This window comes from Ranitomeya variabilis, chromosome 2 (assembly GCF_051348905.1).
Source record: "Ranitomeya variabilis isolate aRanVar5 chromosome 2, aRanVar5.hap1, whole genome shotgun sequence".
NCBI lineage: Eukaryota > Metazoa > Chordata > Amphibia > Anura > Dendrobatidae > Ranitomeya > Ranitomeya variabilis.
In genome coordinates, this window is record NC_135233.1 from 748,620,116 (window position 1) to 748,639,737 (window position 19,622).

Consider the following 19,622-nt stretch of genomic DNA (forward strand, 5'->3'; position numbering starts at 1 on the left):
TTTTCAATAAAAGTTTTTATTGTGCAAAAGCGCCAAAACATAAAAAAATTATATAAATGCGGTATCGCTGTAATCGTACTGACTTGAAGAATAAAGCTGCCTTATCAATTTTACCACAGCATAAAAAAAATTCCTGAATTGCTGTTTTTTTTTTTTCATTCTGCCTCCCACAAATTCAAAAAATGTCATGTGTCCTAAAATGGTACCAATAAAAACAAAAAGTCAGACCTAAAAAGCCGATATAAATCTGGTATCTCTGTAATTTCACCGACCCGAAGAATAAAGTCGTCTAATCACTTATACCACACGAGGATCGGCATAAAAAATAAATAGAACCAATTCTTCACCTGCTGTTCATCTGTTCATTCTGCCTCCCTCACATTTATCCGGCGCTCTGCATTGAACGCTTACACTGGGGTTTCTGTTTAAATCTCTGAACTATGTGATTCAGATGGAACCCCAGGTGGAATGGGGCAAATGGAGGCACTGTAGATTTTCGGTCACCTACAATCTACTGACAGATTCCTTTTAAGGATTGTCAAGGATCAACACAAAAAAATTGCCATGGAATTGCGATAAAGTAGTAACAGTTATGATCCTTTTATTATTTTATGCCATGCTCTAGACCGAATGTGCTATAATATTAATCACGTGACATCTTGTTTCATCTCAAAGGTCCTTGGTTTTATTATGGCTGAAATATTTTTGACCTTTCATTTTAGATCTGAACAAACAGGGAGAATAAAACCTCTGCCTGTATTTGCTAATATTCATTAATAGTTATTTGGAGGAGCACTCCTGCTTTCTTTGATTGTGACATTTAGTTGTTTCAGATACATTTCTTCTACTCATACGGCATTCATTTTGCAGAACAAAAGATCGAAGTTGCGTGAGCAAGTTTTGGAATCTGACCTTACTTGGAGGAAAATAACTCAATTTGTCACTGGCATTGTGGACAAGGAGCATGAAGCAATAAACGAGGGCCTAAAAGAAATATTACAGGCTGCAAAACAGATCGGTAAATTACTTTTTGTTAAAGACAAATTCTTTGAAATTCATGATGTGCTGTGAATTCAACTTGGTAATTTTTCACCTGGCTAGTCAGAGTAGAGGAGAAGCTCACTTGATTGTTCCGCAGCCAGTGAATTTCAATCTACTGATCCTTGGTTCAATAATTCAGCCTTAAATATTTACATAAGGGTGACTTTGGGGGCTGTAATTCTCTCAGGTTGTCATTTTTATTGTAGTGCTTATGATTTGGAGTGAAAGGCTTAAGCTATTACAGGGGGAGATAGCACACATTTATTTAGAGGCCATTTAAATCAAACACATGCAGCATGCCAAAACCATTGCCTTGTCTTCTTACAGTTGGAACAGACCATGGACAAGAAGCAATCGAAAGTGGAGCTGTGTTCCTATTCAGGACTTTTTATGACAAGGATTGTGTCAATCAAGAAGCTACTAAAGCTATCAAACAGATGTTTGGCCCATTTCCATCGACATGTGCGGCGGCAGCCTGTGACGCCACTTATAAAATGATGTCATTATTAACTGATGAGCAGCATCAGCAACTTACACCGCTGGTTCAGGAGGACACTGCAAGAGATACAGCGTCATTTGGGAGAAATGTGAAGTTCTCTCTAGAAATGTACGAGCTGGAAGAGACTGAAGACATGCCTTTAAACGGTGAACTTCAGACTGACGATAATCTCAGCTTTGACTACTTGAAACTTCAAAATGGCCTTAAAGACTTCTCTCTAGACCCATCCCGAGCAACACAAAAAGTCGGCAGCAGTGAAGACGATGGCTCTTTGCTGTACGAAGAAGTTGAAAAATATGTTGTCCAGTGTTCTGTTGGCGGCCACACGGTGGAAGATTTGTGCAACACTATATTCGAGATGCTGGCATCTTCCAAAAGCAACGATGAGCTTCAGAATGAGGTTTGTAAATGTCTTTTTCAGAGTTGATAGATCTTTGCTACTGATAAAGTTCATTCCCTTTTTAGGACAGTTTCTGCACAAAAAGATTAATCCCATCAGATTCTTAGAGTTGGCTCAGATTGAATTCTTTACTTCTAATCTGACTTTCTTTCTTTTTTACTCCCCAGTGACCGGAGCACAATTTTCTAGATATAAGATTTATGGGTTCCACAATAAAACTTCTAGTTGTGTTTCTTTTGTTTGCTTGACAGATTTTAGTACCTTCTATAAGAAAGATCTACATACCCGATAAAAGGAAGCAGCACACCACTGTCTGTGAATAAGGAGCTATTTTATTTAGCCCAAGATGGCGACGTTTCGGTTCAGTGTGGCGAACCTTTTTCAAGCAGTGAACAAAGTGCACAAGATTAAATATTTAAAGCATGTGCATATTTAGAAATATTTAACAACATTAGTAAAAAAAAGGGTACATTGCCCTTCAATATGTGAAATACAAAAAGTGCAGAGCATTATACAGGTTAGCATGAATCACATGAAGTGCAGTGCAAATGTGCCAACATACAGAGGCATATACAGTGTGTATCACAGCACTAATGGACTATGAAAGCACAGATGTGTGACATTATAGTGAATCACCTCCATGACCTACCCCATAGCATACCATGAGTCAAGCACATAGTGGCGTCCTATAGTGCTAAATGAGCATGTCAGGAAAAGCAATTCAGTTGTGATACTGAGAGCGCTTACTAGCGCGTGCGCAGTAGCAACCAAGCAAGTTCCGATGCCATATTAGTTAAAGGCAAAGAAAGATAAAGGAAATGCACATATCCGCATAATATTTGTTAGCGCACCTGTGCTGACTATTGTAAAAAGTAGCGCTGAATAAATTACAAAAATGTAAAAAATGCGCTATTATGAGAGACACTAGATGGTGACCCGATTCTAACGCATCGGGTATTCTAGAATATGCATGTCCACATAGTATATTGCCCAGCCACGTAGTATATTGCCCAGCCACGTAGTATATTGCCCAGTCACGCAGTATATTGCCCAGCCATGCAGTATATTGCCCAGCCATGCAGTATATTGCCCAGCCACGTAGTATATTGGCCAGCCACGTAGTATATTGGCCAGCCATGTAGTATATTGCCCAGCCACGTAGTATATTACCCAGCCACGTAGTATATTGCCCAGCCACGTAGTATATTGCCCAGCCACGTAGTATATTGCCCAGCCACGTAGTATATTGCCCAGCCACGTAGTATATTGCCCAGCCACGTAGTATATTGCCCAGCCACGTAGTATATTGCCCAGCAACGTAGTATATTGCCCAGCCACGTAGTATACTGCCCAGCCACGTAGTATACTGCCCAGCCACGTAGTATACTGCCCAGCCACGTAGTATATTGCCCAGCCACGTAGTATATTGCCTAGCTACGTAGTATATTGCCCAGCTACGTAGTATATTGCCCAGCCACGTAGGATATTGCCCAGCCACATAGTATATTGCACAGCGACGTAGTATACAGCACAGAGCCACGTAGTATACAGAATTAAAATAAAAAATAAACATATACCGTATATACTCGAGTATAAGCCGAGATTTTCAGCCCAAATTTTTGGGCTGAAAGTGCCCCTCTCGGCTTATACTCGAGTCATGATCGGTGGTGGGGTCGGCGGGTGAGCACTGTCATATACTCACTTAGTCCCGGCGTTCCTGTCGCTCCCCCTGCCTGTCACACTGTCTTCGGTGCCGCCGCCTCTTCCCCTGAGCGGTCACGTGGGACCGCTCATTAGAGAAATGAATAGGCGGCTCCACCTCCCATAGGGGCGGAGCCGCCTATTCATTTCTCTAATGAAGCGGTGCCGGTGACCGCTGATAGAGAAAGAGGCTGCGGCACCGAAGACAGGCAGGGGGAAGGAGCGGGACGCCGGGAGCAGGTAAGTATGACATATTCACCTGTCCTCGTTCCACACGCCGGGCGTCGCGCCATCTTCCCGGCGTCTCTCCGCTCTGACTGTTCAGGCAGAGGGCGCGATGACGCATATAGTGTGCGCGCCGCCCTCTGCCTGATCAGTCAGTGCGGAGAGACGCCGGGAAGATGGCGCCGAGGAGCTGCAAGCAAGACAGGTGAGTATGTTTTTTTTTTTTTTTTTTTAATTGCAGCAGCAGCAACAGCTATGGGGTAATAATGGACGGTGCAGAGCACTATATGGGACAGCTATGGGGCAATGGTGCAGAGCACTATATGGCACAGCTATGGGGCAATGGTGCAGAGCACTATATGGCACAGCTATGGGGCAATGGTGCAGAGCACTATATGGCACAGCTATGGGGCAACGGTGCAGAGCACTATATGGCACAGCTATGGGGCAACGGTGCAGAGCACTATATGGCACAGCTATGGGGCAACGGTGCAGAGCACTATATGGCACAGCTATGGGGCAATGGTGCAGAGCACTATATGGCACAGCTATGGGGCAATGGTGCAGAGCACTATATGGCACAGCTATGGGGCAATGGTGCAGAGCACTATATGGCACAGCTATGGGGCAATGGTGCAGAGCACTATATGGCACAGCTATGGGGCAATGGTGCAGAGCACTATATGGCACAGCTATGGGGCAACGGTGCAGAGCACTATATGGCACAGCTATGGGGCAATGGTGCAGAGCACTATATGGCACAGCTATGGGGCAATGGTGCAGAGCACTATATGGCACAGCTATGGGGCAATGGTGCAGAGCACTATATGGCACAGCTATGGGGCAACGGTGCAGAGCACTATATGGCACAGCTATGGGGCAACGGTGCAGAGCACTATATGGCAAAGCTATGGGGCAATGGTGCAGAGCACTATATGGCACAGCTATGGGGCAACGGTGCAGAGCACTATATGGCACAGCTATGGGGCAACGGTGCAGAGCATTATATATATGGCACAGCTATGGGGCAACGGTGCAGAGCACTATATGGCACAGCTATGGGGCAACGGTGCAGAGCATTATATATATGGCACAGCTATGGGGCAACGGTGCAGAGCATTGTATATATGGCACAGCTTTATGTGGAGTATCTATGGGGCAATGGTGCAGAGCATTGTATATATGGCACAGCTTTATGTGGAGTATCTATGGGGCAATGGTGCAGAGCATTGTATATATGGCACAGCTTTATGTGGAGCATCTATGGGGCCATAATGAACGGTGCAGAGCATTATATGTGGCACAGCTTTATGTGGAGCATCTATGGGGCCATAATGAACGGTATGGAGTATCTATTTTTAATTTTGAAATTCACCGGTACCTGCTGCATTTTCCACCCTAGGCTTATACTCGAGTCAATAAGTTTTCCCAGTTTTTTGTGGCAAAATTAGGGGGGTCGGCTTATACTCGGGTCGGCTTATACTCGAGTATATACGGTACTCACCTTCCGAAGGCCCGTTGAAGTACTGGCCCTGTGTGCGGTGCACACGGCAGCTTCCGGTCCCAGGGTTGGTATGAGAGCAGGACCTGTGATGACGTCGCGGTCACATGACCGTGACGTCTTGGCAGGTCCTTCTCGCATACCATCCTTCGCACCGGAACCTGCCGCTTGCATGGAGCGGTCACCGGAGCGTCGCGAGGAGCGGGAAAGGCGGCGGAAGGTGAGTATATAATGATTTTTTATTTTTTTTTATTATTTTTAACATTAGATCTTTTTACTATTCATGCTGCATAGGCAGCATCAATAGTAAAAACTTGGTCACACAGGGTTAATAGCGTCGGTAACGGTAATTACTAGAGACTCTTACCAGCCTACTAGAGACTCTTCCCAGCCTACTAGAGACTCTGCCCAGCCTACCATAGACTCTGCCCAGCCTACCATAGACTCTGCCCAGCCTACTAGAGTCTCTGCCCAGCCTACTAGTGACTCTGCCCAGCCTACTAGTGACTCTGCCCAGCCTACTAGTGACTCTGCCCAGCCTACTAGTGACTCTGCCCAGCCTACTAGAGACTCTGCCCAGCCTACTAGAGACTCTGCCCAGCCTACTAGAGACTCTGCCCAGCCTACTAGAGACTCTTCCCAGCCTACCATAGACTCTGCCCAGCCTACTAGAGTCTTTGCCCAGCCTACTCAGATGTGCTCCCATATAAATTAGCAGAACAATCATAGTGTGTCTCAAATGAAAGGAACGGCCTTCCCGAATAATTCCGTAGGGAATATTTGTCTTCTCCCTTGAATGGGTTGTTGTCTCATTAGTTGTTTCCAGGAGCGCACCGTTCCACTGCCTTCCGGCTTCTTTATTTGGGCAGAGCTCCGCTGACTGATTGACAGTTCGGACCAGCAGCATCATTGCGTCACTGGCTGGCACTGTGCTCTCTCTGATTCTGCAACGTTGCCTCTGCACAACTGGAGCGGAGCCGATCCCATGATTTGGTCCGCTGCAGTGCTTACAAGCTGTATAGAAAAATCTTGGAAGCGCTGCGCTCCCTGCCAGCAGACTGCCCACTGCTGATAGACTGCAGTAACCCAGTCAATGAGCATTAAACTATAAAATGCTAATTTCCTCCATTCTTCAGAATCTAGGATTTGTAATAACAAGTAAATACCAGAGTTAGTTGTTTTTACAAGCACTGTGCAATTTCACCCATTCATGTAAGTCAGGCTTTGGTCCTCCTTTTGATCTAAGAGTCTCCCACATGTGATGTAAACGGGGCTGTCTTTGCGTCCTACAGACTACTGTAAATGGCAGCCTGCAGTCTGTTACTGGGTTCTTGTTGGAGCTCCGCTGTACATGTGAATTGTCCTGTGGGTAATTACAACCGTACGAACTTTGTGTTAAGGAATTTTTTAAGCTTCTTTTTAATATATTCCTACTTCAGTCTGAACTGACACTTTTAACAATCTGATGGGAATTCTGTCTTTAAGCGTTTTTAAGAATATACATTTTTTTGCTAAATACGTGGAGAAATTGATTGCGCCGAGCATTGTCTGACAGGCGTGCTGTCTAATCAATAACGTCTTCTTCTTTGGTACACAACAGAATAGTTTGTGCTGAGATTCCTCTTGGAGGACTTGCTTAAGGTGTTATTATTATTGCTTGGCACATTTTCCAGCCTAGCAGTATGCCTCTTGGAGTGTGTGTCTCTCTGTGTCATTTTACAGCAAGATATCATATATTACGACATGCAAGTGAAATGCAAATGTTGTGGCTTAAGCTTCTGCCTGACTCATTTTAAATAATCTGAGAAACTGACAAGAATTGGGGAACATTAGACTTTGCAAATGACACTAATAAATTTGAAGAGTCTTGTTAATAAAGTGAGCTTTATTCTGTGTACCGTGCATGCTAGCTACACTCCATAGCTGTATTTCTGCTGCTGGGAGCGCTGCAGTGATTGAGGAAGGTGAAAGTCTACACGGCACTTCATACTATGCTGCATCGTAAGCTGACCAGATGAGCCCACGTAATGATTGACTATGGCGTGCAAGGTAGGGAAATCGCCAGGATGAATTCCTTCTTAGGGGAAGTGTAATAGAGGGGGCCGTTACAGTTTACTATTTTGCGGCATTAAACAAGCATTTATCAGTAAATATTCAACAATGAGCCGTAATTTACACGTTTTTTTACTACAGGCCAATGACGCTTTAAGTGTGCACTGAACGATCACTAATAAATCATTCAGTGCCCATAGGCTGCCAGTGTTCTCTGCAGCACAGGACAATACGCTGCCGATAACGATGATCTGTTGAGCCTGCCAAAAATTATCTTTCACAATTATCCACCATAATTTTGCAGTGTAAATGCCCCTTTAATGGGAAGATTGTGGACTTTTATTATTTTTTGCATAAGGCTCTAAGATATAACATACAGATATTTGCTATCTACCTGCCTGTTCTGCCAGCTCTGATCTCTTTGGCTCAGAGCAGATATGGACTTCTCCTGCCAGTGATTCTGTAGCTTCCCCTGATGTCACATCGACAAAGCAATGTCTTCTTCTCTGCTTTTCTCTGTTGACAGGGCGTCTCTGCCAAGGATATCCTGATTGAAAGCCAGCTCCCAGCTACCCAACTGCGGGGAGCCGGCTTTTATTTAGTGTGATGTCTCTCTAGTGATGCTCCATCGATAGAGCGGAAGAGAAGGTGCTGTTCTGCTGATGAGAGGTGAAATGAAGCAGGGGATCCACTAAGTAAGTCTTCAGAGATAATCCTGTCCAGAACAGGCAGGTAGTTAAATTCCTGCCTGTTCGTTCTTAGGCCCATACACAAAAATAATAAGAGTCCCGGATAACATTCATTATACTATTTGATATTTTTACATTCCTGCAAGATACTTTGTTTTTGTTCATGGCCACTGGATCATGTCCCGGATATACCCTTTTTACCTGTGTGTGTTTATGCACATAATTGAGTGTGAGTATATTAAAGGGAACCTGTTACCCCCAAAATGGAAGTTGAGCTAAGCCCACCGGCAACACTTAGCAGGAGTGCTTCTTTAAGATGACACCCACAGAGAAGAGTTAAAGGAATTTTCCTTGAAGAAAAGTTTATTTTAATCAACAGATCATGGAATAATAATAAGTTCCACAATTGGATGTGTATAAATAAAATGTCCCTGTGCTGAGATAATCTTATTAATGTGCCCCTGCTATGTACTGTGTAATGGCCGTGTCTGACCGTGCTGGAACCGGGTCTGATCATACCACAGCTCCTGGGCAGGAGAGGATACAGTATACAGACAGGACAGCATGGGGTCACTGCTGATTCTTTCTTTGCAGTAAAATATTGTTCAAAAAAAGAGGCAGGGAAATGTTTTACCTCACAGAAGGAATCAGCTGTGATCCTGTGCTGTCCTGTCTGTATATTCTTTTCCTTCCTTCCCCGCCCAGGAGCTGTGGTATGATCAGACCATGCTCCTATACAGTCAGACATGGCCATTACACAGTACATAGCAGGGCACATTTATAAGATTATCTCAGCACAGGCTTTTTTTTATTTTTTATAACACATCCAATTGTGGAAATTGTTATTATTACAGTATCTATTGATTAACATCTACTTTTGTTCATAGGGAAAACCCCTTTAAATACCATGGCCCTTTGGCTAACAAGATTACATGTAGATACCAGGAAGACAGCCATATTTCGGCAATGGAAAGGTGCATGGACGAAAACAAAACAAACCACCAGATTCTGGAGAATAGCCACACTTATCCTAGGTAGAAATATACATATTTATGGCAAGTAAACAGATCTTCTCTAAGGTGCTGCTTAAGACCGCAGGGGAATCAGCAGTATGGCTAAGGCCATGCTACATTCGTACACCTAGCCTATGTATACCGTAAGTCTTTATAAGCTTTTCCGGACATATATATTGTAACCTTCCCATAGGAAGGAAGGGTGAAAGTGATCGTTTGGCTTCTGTCTGGATAGTTTGGGCCGGCATAGCCTTTCTTTAAGTAATGGAAAACAAGCACAGCAGACTGCCCTTTCCTATGCAGAGAGAGGTGTATTCCATCAGTTTAAAATACAAAAAAGGACCCATTAAAAATACAAAAAACACAAAAAGAAAGTCCCCAGTCAAAAGATATTGTAGCCATGATATAACAAGGCTGTTGATACAGGTGGAAGAGCAGTGACCCTATGCTATCCCGTGATCTCGTCCCTACCTGTCAGCTGACGTTGGCACCCCCTCTCCACGACGGCTCTCCCTGAGGGTCCATTTAAGGCCCTACTGATGTGGCATGATAATAAGGAGGAGAAGGCCAACCTAAAACACCTCTGAAAGGATATTCTTGCCTTGTCCACTGGACTATAGTTCAAGCACACAAATTTACTGTATAGGTATGATCAAGAAACATTTATGTTTAATATATAGATCGTCTCAAAGAAAAAAAAAATCCCAATAATCATATGCAGTAGATGTGATTCCTGATGTACATGGTATCCATAAGTGCCTGCTTATACCACGATCATACTAAGGTGCTGAGAAACATCTGAGTAATGCAGCAGGTAGCATCACAAGACTGAAATATGCACCAACTGTTACCCCTAGAGGGGCGAGACCCATACAACATATATATCAGAATAATATGCAGAAAATCCCTAAAAAATGCAGAGCATGTAGCACTCAACGGGTTTCTCCTCAAAATAGGCTCATCAGGAGTACATACTTATGTAGAGCCGTCGTGCAGCGGGGGTGCCATTTGTGTTCAAGAGGGTGTCAACATCCGCTGGCAGGTAGGGATGAGATCGGGATAGTATAGGGTCCCTGCCCTCCCTCCTCTGTCAATAAACAGCCTTGCTATATCTGGGATATAGTATCTTTTGACTAGCGATTTTCTTTGTTTGTTTTTTTTTTACATTTTTTATTTTTTGTTGTCCTTTTTTGTATTTTAAATTAATACTAATAAACAGTGATTTTATGTGTATAGTCTGTGAATCTAGAGGTGTATACACAGCTAGTACCCGTGGTAGAGTCCTACCTCGGCATCCAGCCTGACTTTGCCCACTTTTCAGTGCGTACCTCCTGTGCGTATGTACCCAAAACTGAGCACAAGCATAGTATGGACCCAGCCTTTCTGTGCAGTGTCTGCAGCAAATCCCCAACATGCAATGTACTCCCTGGAAATAAAGTTCCTTTTTGCCTTGCTTGGTTTTGCCTCAAGGGATCACAGAGTAATCTCTTTTGCTATTTTCTAAGATTTTTTTTTTAGCTACAAGGGAAAGTGGCACTTTAAATATTTTGTATGTATTCTAGCCATATTTTATAAAACCAATATAACAATAGCATTTTCATCATAAGAATAGCTAGATCTGTCGTACAGGAGCCTACGTGTACATAATATACCTGCTCCACATTTATTATATGGCGTGGAAGGAGCATAAACCAATTATGTCTGCTGTGACTATGATTGCTCTAATGTATTATCGAGGATGCACTAACCTTTCCTTCTCTGTGTGCAGTGCAGTCATTTGCATTATGCATACTGATGAAACATTCTGAGTATTTATCAGTGTACTTTGGAAGGCTTTTATGTAATGCCTTTCAATCTTGCAAAGTTGTATTGTTCATTTTTGGATAAAGTGTAGATTGTTGCCAGAAAACTGGGTGCACTCCAGTCTCTAGAATATCAATGTATGTTGCATCATTAAATGGAATCTGTCAGCAAGTCCACCAATACCTTTACATGGCCAATCCATTTCTCCATTACTGAGAAATTAGCTTTTTTTTTTACATGTAAATCTGTCGATCTGAAGCCTCAGTCACTCCAGCTCTGTTCCACTCCCAGAGCCGCCTCCACCTGCTTGACTTATAGCCTCCATGCAGTTTGACATCAGTCAAAGGAATAGTCAGTCGGGCAGGAGGCAGCCGTGGGTGGGGAATAGAGCTGGAGTGACAGAGGCTTCAGGTCTACCAAATCCTTCATCCTAATTTCCATATCAATTTATGTGCTGGACTTGTCTTTGAAACATCCACTTGTACATATAAATAGTTTTAGTTGTGAAATCCTGCTGACGGATTCTCTTTGAAGTGGATGGCTTTGGGCATGTGAAAGTTAGTTGAGTTCTTTGGTCCAGACCACCATTGTGATCCAGAACCAAAACTGCTCTCGCACCACTTTACCTCACTTCATGGATAGTTTTTTTTAGTAAAATTCTGTTTTGAGCAGTGAAAATGTTTAAAGGGAACCTGTGACCCCCAAAATCGATGGTGAGGTAAGCTCACCGTCATCAGGGGCTTATCTACAGCATTCTATAATGTTGTAGATAAGCCGCCGATGTTACCTGAAAGAGGCGAAAAAGATGTTAGATTATACTCACCCAGGGGCGGTCCCGCTGTGGTCCAGGTCCGATGGGTGTCTCAGGTCCGCTCCGGCGCCTCCTATCTTCATTCCATGACGTCCTCTTCTGGTCTTCACGCCGCGGCTGCAGCGCAGGAGTACTTATCTGGCCTGTTGAGGGCAGAGCAAAGTACTGCAGTGCGCAGGCGCCTGGAAAGGTCAGAGAGGCCCGGCGCCTGCGCAGTGCAGTACTTTGCTCTGCCCTCAACAACTTTACTCTGCTCTCTGGAGTCATCTGCTGTTCTGTTAGTATAAAATGTCCATTTTAGTGTATCCTTGGAAGTTGGAAGAGTGGGCACCACCATACAGATTAGGCCAATGTCCCACTTGCAACTGCAATGAGAGAAACTCGCGCCTCAATACCCGGCACTGCCACTGGCGGTTCGGACCGGAGCATTAAGCTGCATGGAAATACATGCAGCCGCACACTCCAGTCTCGAGTTCCGGCGGCAGTGCCGGGTATTGAGACGATAGACTCGCACGAGTTTCTCGTATTGCGGTTGCAAGTGGGACACCGGCCTTAAAAACAGAGTTCATTGTCTATGTATAAGATAAGACAATTAACCCCTTCACAACATGCACTGTACATGTATGGCGCATATCGCGTCTCTCTCTTTGATGTGGGCTCCAGGCTAAGACCACATCTTTCCTGGCACAGGTCAGCTGTTTTGAACAGCTGACAAGTGCCCCTAACAGTCGTGGGTGGAATCGCAATCCACCTGAAGCTGTTAACCTGTTACATGCCGCTGTCCATCTCTGACAGCGGCAGTTAACGTGATCGTGTCAGAATGCGTCACTAATCCCGTCCATGACCGCGGGTCGCCAATGGGTTGGCATGATAACCCGGGGTCTACTGCAGACCCCTGTAGTTGTCATTGCCAGATTGCTATGAGCGCCGCACAGCGGTTGGCACTCCTAGCAAGTGAGCATTTCTGCTACACACTGGCGATCTGATTAATGCATGTCTGTAGCAGAAGTGATCAGAAGATCGCAGCTTCTAGTTTCCCATGGAGACTACTGAAGCAAGTGAAAATTAAAAAAAATATATTTTTTAAATATTAAAATAAAAAACTAAAAAATAAAAGTTCAAATCACCTCCCTCTCGCCCCTTTCAAAATAAAATAATAACAATCCCCTCCACATATTTGGTATCGCCACGTTCAAAATTGCCCAAGATATAAAAATAATTAATCCGAGTGGTAAACGGCGTAGCAGAAAAAACAAAACAGAATTAAGTTTTTTTGGTCACTGCAACATTGCATTCAAATGCAATAACAGGCGATCAAAAGATCGTATCCACACCAAAATGGTATAATTAAAAACGTCAGCTCGGCATGCAAAAAATAAGCCCCCACCCTTGTGGGTGTGACAGCACCAGGGTTAAATCCCGGAAAAATTTGGCGTGGGCTCCCGCGCAGTTTTCTCCGCCAGAGTGGGAAAGCCAGTGACTGAGGGTAGATATTAATAGACTAGAGCGGGACCGTGGTTATTGGCCCCCCTGGCTAAAAACATCTGGCCCCAGCCACCCCAGAAAAGGCACATCTGTAAGATGCGCCTATTCTGGCACTTAGCCTCTCTCTTCCCATTCCCCTGTAGCGGTGGGATATGGGGTAATGAAGGGTTAATGTCACCTTGCTATTGTAAGGTGACATTAAGCCAGGTTAATAATGGAGAGGCGTCAATTATGACACCTATCCATTATTAATAAAATAATACGAAATGGTTAATAAAACACACACACATTATTAAAAAGTATTTTAATGAACTAAAGACACATGGTGTTTTAATATTTTATTATACTCTTAATCCACCTGAAGACCCTTGTCACCTGAAATAAAGTTAAAAACACAAACAACAATATCCCATAATAAAAGAAGGGATATGAGATGGTTTACTGTATGTAAACCATGTCTCATATCCTGTCGGGTTTGTGAAGGAGATAGGAATAGCCGGCAATTGAATCACCGGCATTTCTGCTATCTAGCGCTGAATTATATATATATATATATATATATAATATATATATATATATATATATATATATATATATATATATACATATATATATATATATACATATACATATATATATATATATATATATATATATATATATATATATATATACTGTGTATATATATATATATATATACACATACATACACACACACACACACACACACACACACACACACACACACACACACACACACACACACACACACACACACATTTTCTATGTGTACACACATTTGTTCTGCCTATTCTATTCTATTCTGTCAGTGTGATTTTATTGTACACTGCACTGAATTACCGGCTTTTCTATAGAACACCGGTGCATATTTCTCGCAAGTCACACGCATGGTCCGTGTGTAATCCGTAATTTTCTCGCCCCCCCATAGACTTTCATTGGCGTATTTTTTGCGCAATACGCTGACAAACGCAGCATGCTGCGATTTTCTTCCCCCGTAACATACCGTATATTACGGATGCGTAATATACAGCAGATAGGAGCTGCCCCATAGAGAATCATTGGGTTGTGTGCAATGCGTATTTTCTGAACGTATTTTCTACGCTCATACGTACGTAAAACTCGCTAGTGTGACGCCGGCCTTAGTCTGTTCCCCTTCCCCCACCCAGGGAATTGGGATTAGTAGTATATGGAAATACACCAACTAGACTAACACGGGAATACATACAGATATAAAGGAAAATGCCAATCATACGAATATGCACTCACGAACAACAGTGGTAATACTGGAGACTGAAGGAACAGAAAATCAAATTAGGTGAAGAGGATTTGCACAGTCTGATCCGAGCAACAGTCCTTAGATAAATCCACCAAACACCTCCTCAAACAACAAAACTCCTCCACCTCTGAACCATGCAGCTTGAAGCTAACTCTGGCAATGCATGCTTGCCAGAAGCTAGTATATATAGGAAAGGGGAGTGGCCAACACTGTGCAGCTGAGAGCATTAAGCAGGTAAGCTTCCAGGCGTTCTCAGCTAAATAAATTAAGCCCTGCTAGAAGAAACCTGCACGGTTTAATATGAGAAGTGCTTATAATCAGTGCAGGAGTAGGATAAATCAGACACAGCTGTCTTCTGGCCCCTTTCTGTCATGGTAAACCCGTGACATTTTTTTTAGTTTCCATACACAAAAACTAGGACTTCAGACAGAAGCAGATAAGATGTAATAAAATAATGATATAAATAACACACACTAGTACAAAGATCATAGAAACATGTAAAACTACACAAAACACCATGTGGACTGTAGAATGATACGATACAACCCACCAAGCAAAGTAAAAATTACCAAATAATATAGTAAAACTGTAAGCTTACTCATCTACAAGCTAAATTTGTAATAAATACTGCTGAATTCAAAATCCAGTATTAAAGTGTGTATAAATGCTTAAAGTGCCGAAAGAATGAAGTGCGTAGCAAAGAACATGTAGATGTAGAGTTTATATTGTAGTCTATATCCAGTGTAATCCCCATGGACAAATATTCTGACATTCAATAGGCAAGAAAATATGAGATTCAATAGGAAAAATACACACAATGGCACCAATTCATCCAGCAGTTTTCAAGAGTTTTATATGTACAACTACTTACCATTGATCTTGCATTACAGTCTAATTTTATTGTAATTTTTAGCCTGAGTAATGGTAAATTACCTTAGACCCACACATTCACTTCTGCCTTGAACTCTTTTTCATAAAGAAAGGTGGATCCAGCATTCAGTATAAGCTTTTATTGAGCCACCATAGGATCCAGTACAGACAAGGCACTTGTGCTTCTTGTACTTAGATAGATATATTGTGAATCACTTCACTGAAAATGAAGAAAGATATTCCCCATAATATTTCTAATAGACAATTCACCATCAAATTTACAAACAAAAATGATATATTACAAAAAATGATATTGTTTGAATATTTGACGGTGCTCGGTCTACCCCTTTTTTAAGGACACTAAATAAAGGTTATCTTTTAACTGACCCTTAATTAATTTTTCAGTGAATTGTCTAGACGTCTTGGGAGTAGATTATGCCTGCCAATTACCAGTGTGAGACTGTCATGTAGCTGAGGAAAGCGGACTATCAGTGATTACATGTCTCACACTTGTAAACCCCCTCTTTTATTTAAAATAGGATTTGAAGGCATATTCTCAGTGAGATCTATGTCCAGCCTATAGATCTAAACAGCTCATTTTCATATTAAGAAAACTTAGAGTCATAGACTGTTAGAGTTGAAAGAAACCTCCAGGGTCATCATGTCCAACCACCTGCTCAATGCAAGATTCAATAAACCATCTCAGACAGATCTCTGTCCAGCCTCTTTTTTAAGACGTCCATTGAAGGAGAACTCTCCACCTCTCATGGCAGCCTATTTCACTCATTGATCACCATCACTGTCAAAAAGTTTTTTCTAATATGTATCTTCTCCCTTTCAGTTTCATTCCATTGCTTCACATATTTCCATGTACAAATGAAAATAAGAAAGATCCCTCTACACTATGACATCCCTTCTGATATTTGTAGACAGCTATTATGTCTCCTGTTAGTCTTATTTTTTGAAAGCTAAACATTCCCAGATCCTTTAATCGTTCCTCGTAGGACATACTTTGCAGTCTGCTCACCATTTTGGTAGCTCTTCTCTGAATTTGTTCAAGTTTTTCAATGTCTTTTTTTTAAATGTGCGGCCCAGAACTGTACACAGAATTCCAGATGAGAGGGTGATAATTATTTCACATGATCTAGACTCTATGCTTCTCTTGCTGCTGCATCACACTGTTGACTCATGTGCAGTCTGTGATCTATTAGTATACCCAAGTCTTTTTCACATGTGCCGTTTCGTAGTTCTATTCCTCCCTGTTGTGAATTTGGATTCTGGGCTCCCCCGGTGGCTACTGGTGGAATTGAACTTGTGACATCATCTTCCCTGTTCACCTGTTCTGATTAGATCTGGGTGTCGCTATATAACCTGGCTTCTCTGTTAGATGCTTGCCGGTCAACAATGTTATCAGAAGCCTCTCTGTGCTTGTTCCTGCTCCCAGACATCTACTAGATAAGTTGGACATTCGTCCATGTTTTGTTTTTGTATTTTGGTTCCAGTTCACAGCTGCAGTTTCGTTACTGTGTCTGGAAAGCTCTTGTTGATCAGGAATTGCCACTCTGGTATTATGAGTTAATGCCAGAGTCCTAAAGTAATTTCTGGATGTGTTTTGTTAGGGTTTTCTACTGACCATGAAAGTATGCTTTCTGTCTTCTGCTATCTAGAAAGCGGACCTCAAATTTGCTAAAACTATTTTCCTGCTGCGTTTGTTGTTTCATCTCATATCACCGCCAATATATGTGGGGGGCTTCTGTCTCCTTTTTTTTGGGCATTTCTCTAGAGGTGAGTCAGGTCTTATATTTCCCTCTGCTAGCATTATTTAGTTCTCCGGCCGGCGCTGGGCATATAGGGATAAAAAGTAGGACATGCTACCTGGCTACTTCTAGATGATGCGGTAGGTTTAGTTCATGGTCAGTATAGTTACATCTTCCAAGAGCTTGTTCCTATAGAGGCTTATGCTAGTTCTCTGGCCATGGAGATCATGACAGTTTGACCGGCCCACTAAAGGGTTAAAATCCTTGGCTGAGAAAGGAGAGAAATAAGAAGTCTGCTGAGAGTTTTTTTTTTTTTTTTTTTTTCTGTGCTCTTAATTGGATCACTTGCCAGTCTGTCTATGCTGCAGTCTTTCTTTTTTTTCTCTCTCCTTATAATCTTTGAATGGCTTTGTGTTCACCTGTTAATAATGGATCTTCAGAGTGTAACTGCAGGTTTGAATAATCTCACCACGAAAGTACAAAATTTGCAAGATTTTATTATTCATGCTCCGGTATCTGAGCCGAGAATTCCTTTGCCGGAATTCTTCTCAGGGAATAGATCTAGCTTTCAGAATTTTAGAAATAATTGTAAGCTATTTTTGTCCCTGAAATCTCGTTCTGCTGGAGACCCTGCACAGCAGGTTGGGATTGTGATTTCCTTGCTCCGCGGCGACCCTCAAGACTGGGCTTTTGCATTGGCACCAGGGGATCCTGCGTTGCGCAATGTGGATGCGTTTTTTTTGGCCTTGGGCTTGCTGTATGAGGAACCTCATTTGGAACTTCAGGCAGAAAAAACTTTGATGTCCCTATCGCAGGGGCAAGATGAAGCTGAAATTTACTGCCAAAGATTCCGTAAATGGTCTGTGCTTACTCAGTGGAATGAGTGTGCCTTGGCGGCTACTTTCAGAGAGGGTCTCTCTGATGCCATTAAGGATGTTATGGTGGGGTTCCCTGTGCCTGCGGGTCTGAATGAGTCCATGACAATGGCCATTCAGATCGATAGGCGTCTGCGGGAGCGCAAACCAGTGCACCATCTGGCGGTGTCCACTGAGAAGACGCCAGAAAGCATGCAGTGTGATAGAATTCTGTCCAGAAGCGAGCGGCAGAATTTTAGACGGAAAAATGGGTTGTGTTTCTATTGTGGGGATTCTACTCATGTTATATCAGCATGCTCTAAACGTACTAAAAAGCTTGATAAATCTGTTTCCATTGGCACTTTACAGTCTAAATTTATTTTGTCTGTGACCCTGATTTGCTCTTTGTCATCTATTACTACTGACGCCTATATCGACTCTGGCGCCGCTTTGAGTCTTATGGATTGGTCCTTTGCCAATCGTTGTGGGTATGATTTAGAGCCTTTGGAAACTCTTATTCCTCTGAAGGGGATTGACTCCACCCCATTGGCTAATAATAAACCACAATACTGGACACAAGTGACTATGTGTATTAATCCGGATCACCAGGAGACTATTCGTTTTCTAGTGCTGTATAATCTACATGAGGATTTGGTGCTGGGATTGCCATGGCTGCAGTCTCACAACCCAGTCCTTGACTGGAGAGCTATGTCTGTGTTGAGCTGGGGATGTAAGGGGACTCATGGGGACGTACCTTTGGTGTCCATTTCATCATCTATCCCCTCTGAAATCCCTGAGTTCCTGTCTGACTATCGTGACGTCTTTGAAGAACCCAAGCTTGGTTCACTACCTCCGCACCGTGAGTGCGATTGTGCTATAGATTTAATTCCGGGTAGTAAATACCCAAAGGGTCGTTTATTTAATCTGTCTGTGCCTGAACATACTGCTATGCGAGAATATATAAAGGAGTCCTTGGAAAAGGGACATATTCGTCCATCGTCATCTCCCTTAGGAGCCGGTTTTTTCTTTGTGTCAAAAAAAGACGGCTCTTTGAGACCATGTATTGATTATCGGCTTTTGAATAAAATCACGGTTAAATATCAATACCCATTGCCGTTGCTGACTGATTTGTTTGCTCGCATAAAGGGGGCCAAGTGGTTCTCTAAGATTGATCTCCGTGGGGCGTATAATTTGGTGCGGATCAGGCAGGGGGATGAGTGGAAAACCGCATTTAATACGCCCGAGGGCCACTTTGAGTATTTGGTGATGCCTTTTGGTCTTTCTAATGCCCCTTCAGTCTTCCAGTCCTTTATGCATGATATTTTCCGCGATTTTTTGGATAAATTTATGATAGTGTATCTGGATGATATTCTGATTTTTTCGGATGACTGGGACTCTCATGTCCGGCAAGTTAAGAGGGTTTTTCAGGTTTTGCGGTCTAATTCTCTGTGTGTCAAGGGTTCTAAGTGCGTTTTTGGGGTTCAGAGAATTTCCTTTTTGGGATATATTTTTTCTCCCTCTTCCATTGAGATGGATCCTGTCAAGGTTCAAGCTATTTGTGATTGGACGCAGCCCTCTTCTCTTAAAAGTCTTCAGAAATTTTTGGGCTTTGCCAACTTTTATC

The 19,622-nt window shown here is 42.7% G+C and overlaps 1 protein-coding gene across 3 annotated transcripts in view; it reads left to right on the forward strand.

Annotated features, from left to right (window-relative positions):
- ASCC3 (activating signal cointegrator 1 complex subunit 3) overlaps positions 1-19,622 on the forward strand; it is an 824,578-nt gene that overhangs the window by 20,796 nt on the left and 784,160 nt on the right. For all 3 annotated transcript variants that reach the window (XM_077289661.1, XM_077289659.1, XM_077289660.1), the window contains exons 3-4: positions 871-1,018; positions 1,369-1,940. In XM_077289661.1, coding sequence (XP_077145776.1) covers positions 871-1,018; positions 1,369-1,940 — 720 coding nt within the window. The remainder of the gene's footprint in view (positions 1-870; positions 1,019-1,368; positions 1,941-19,622) is intronic.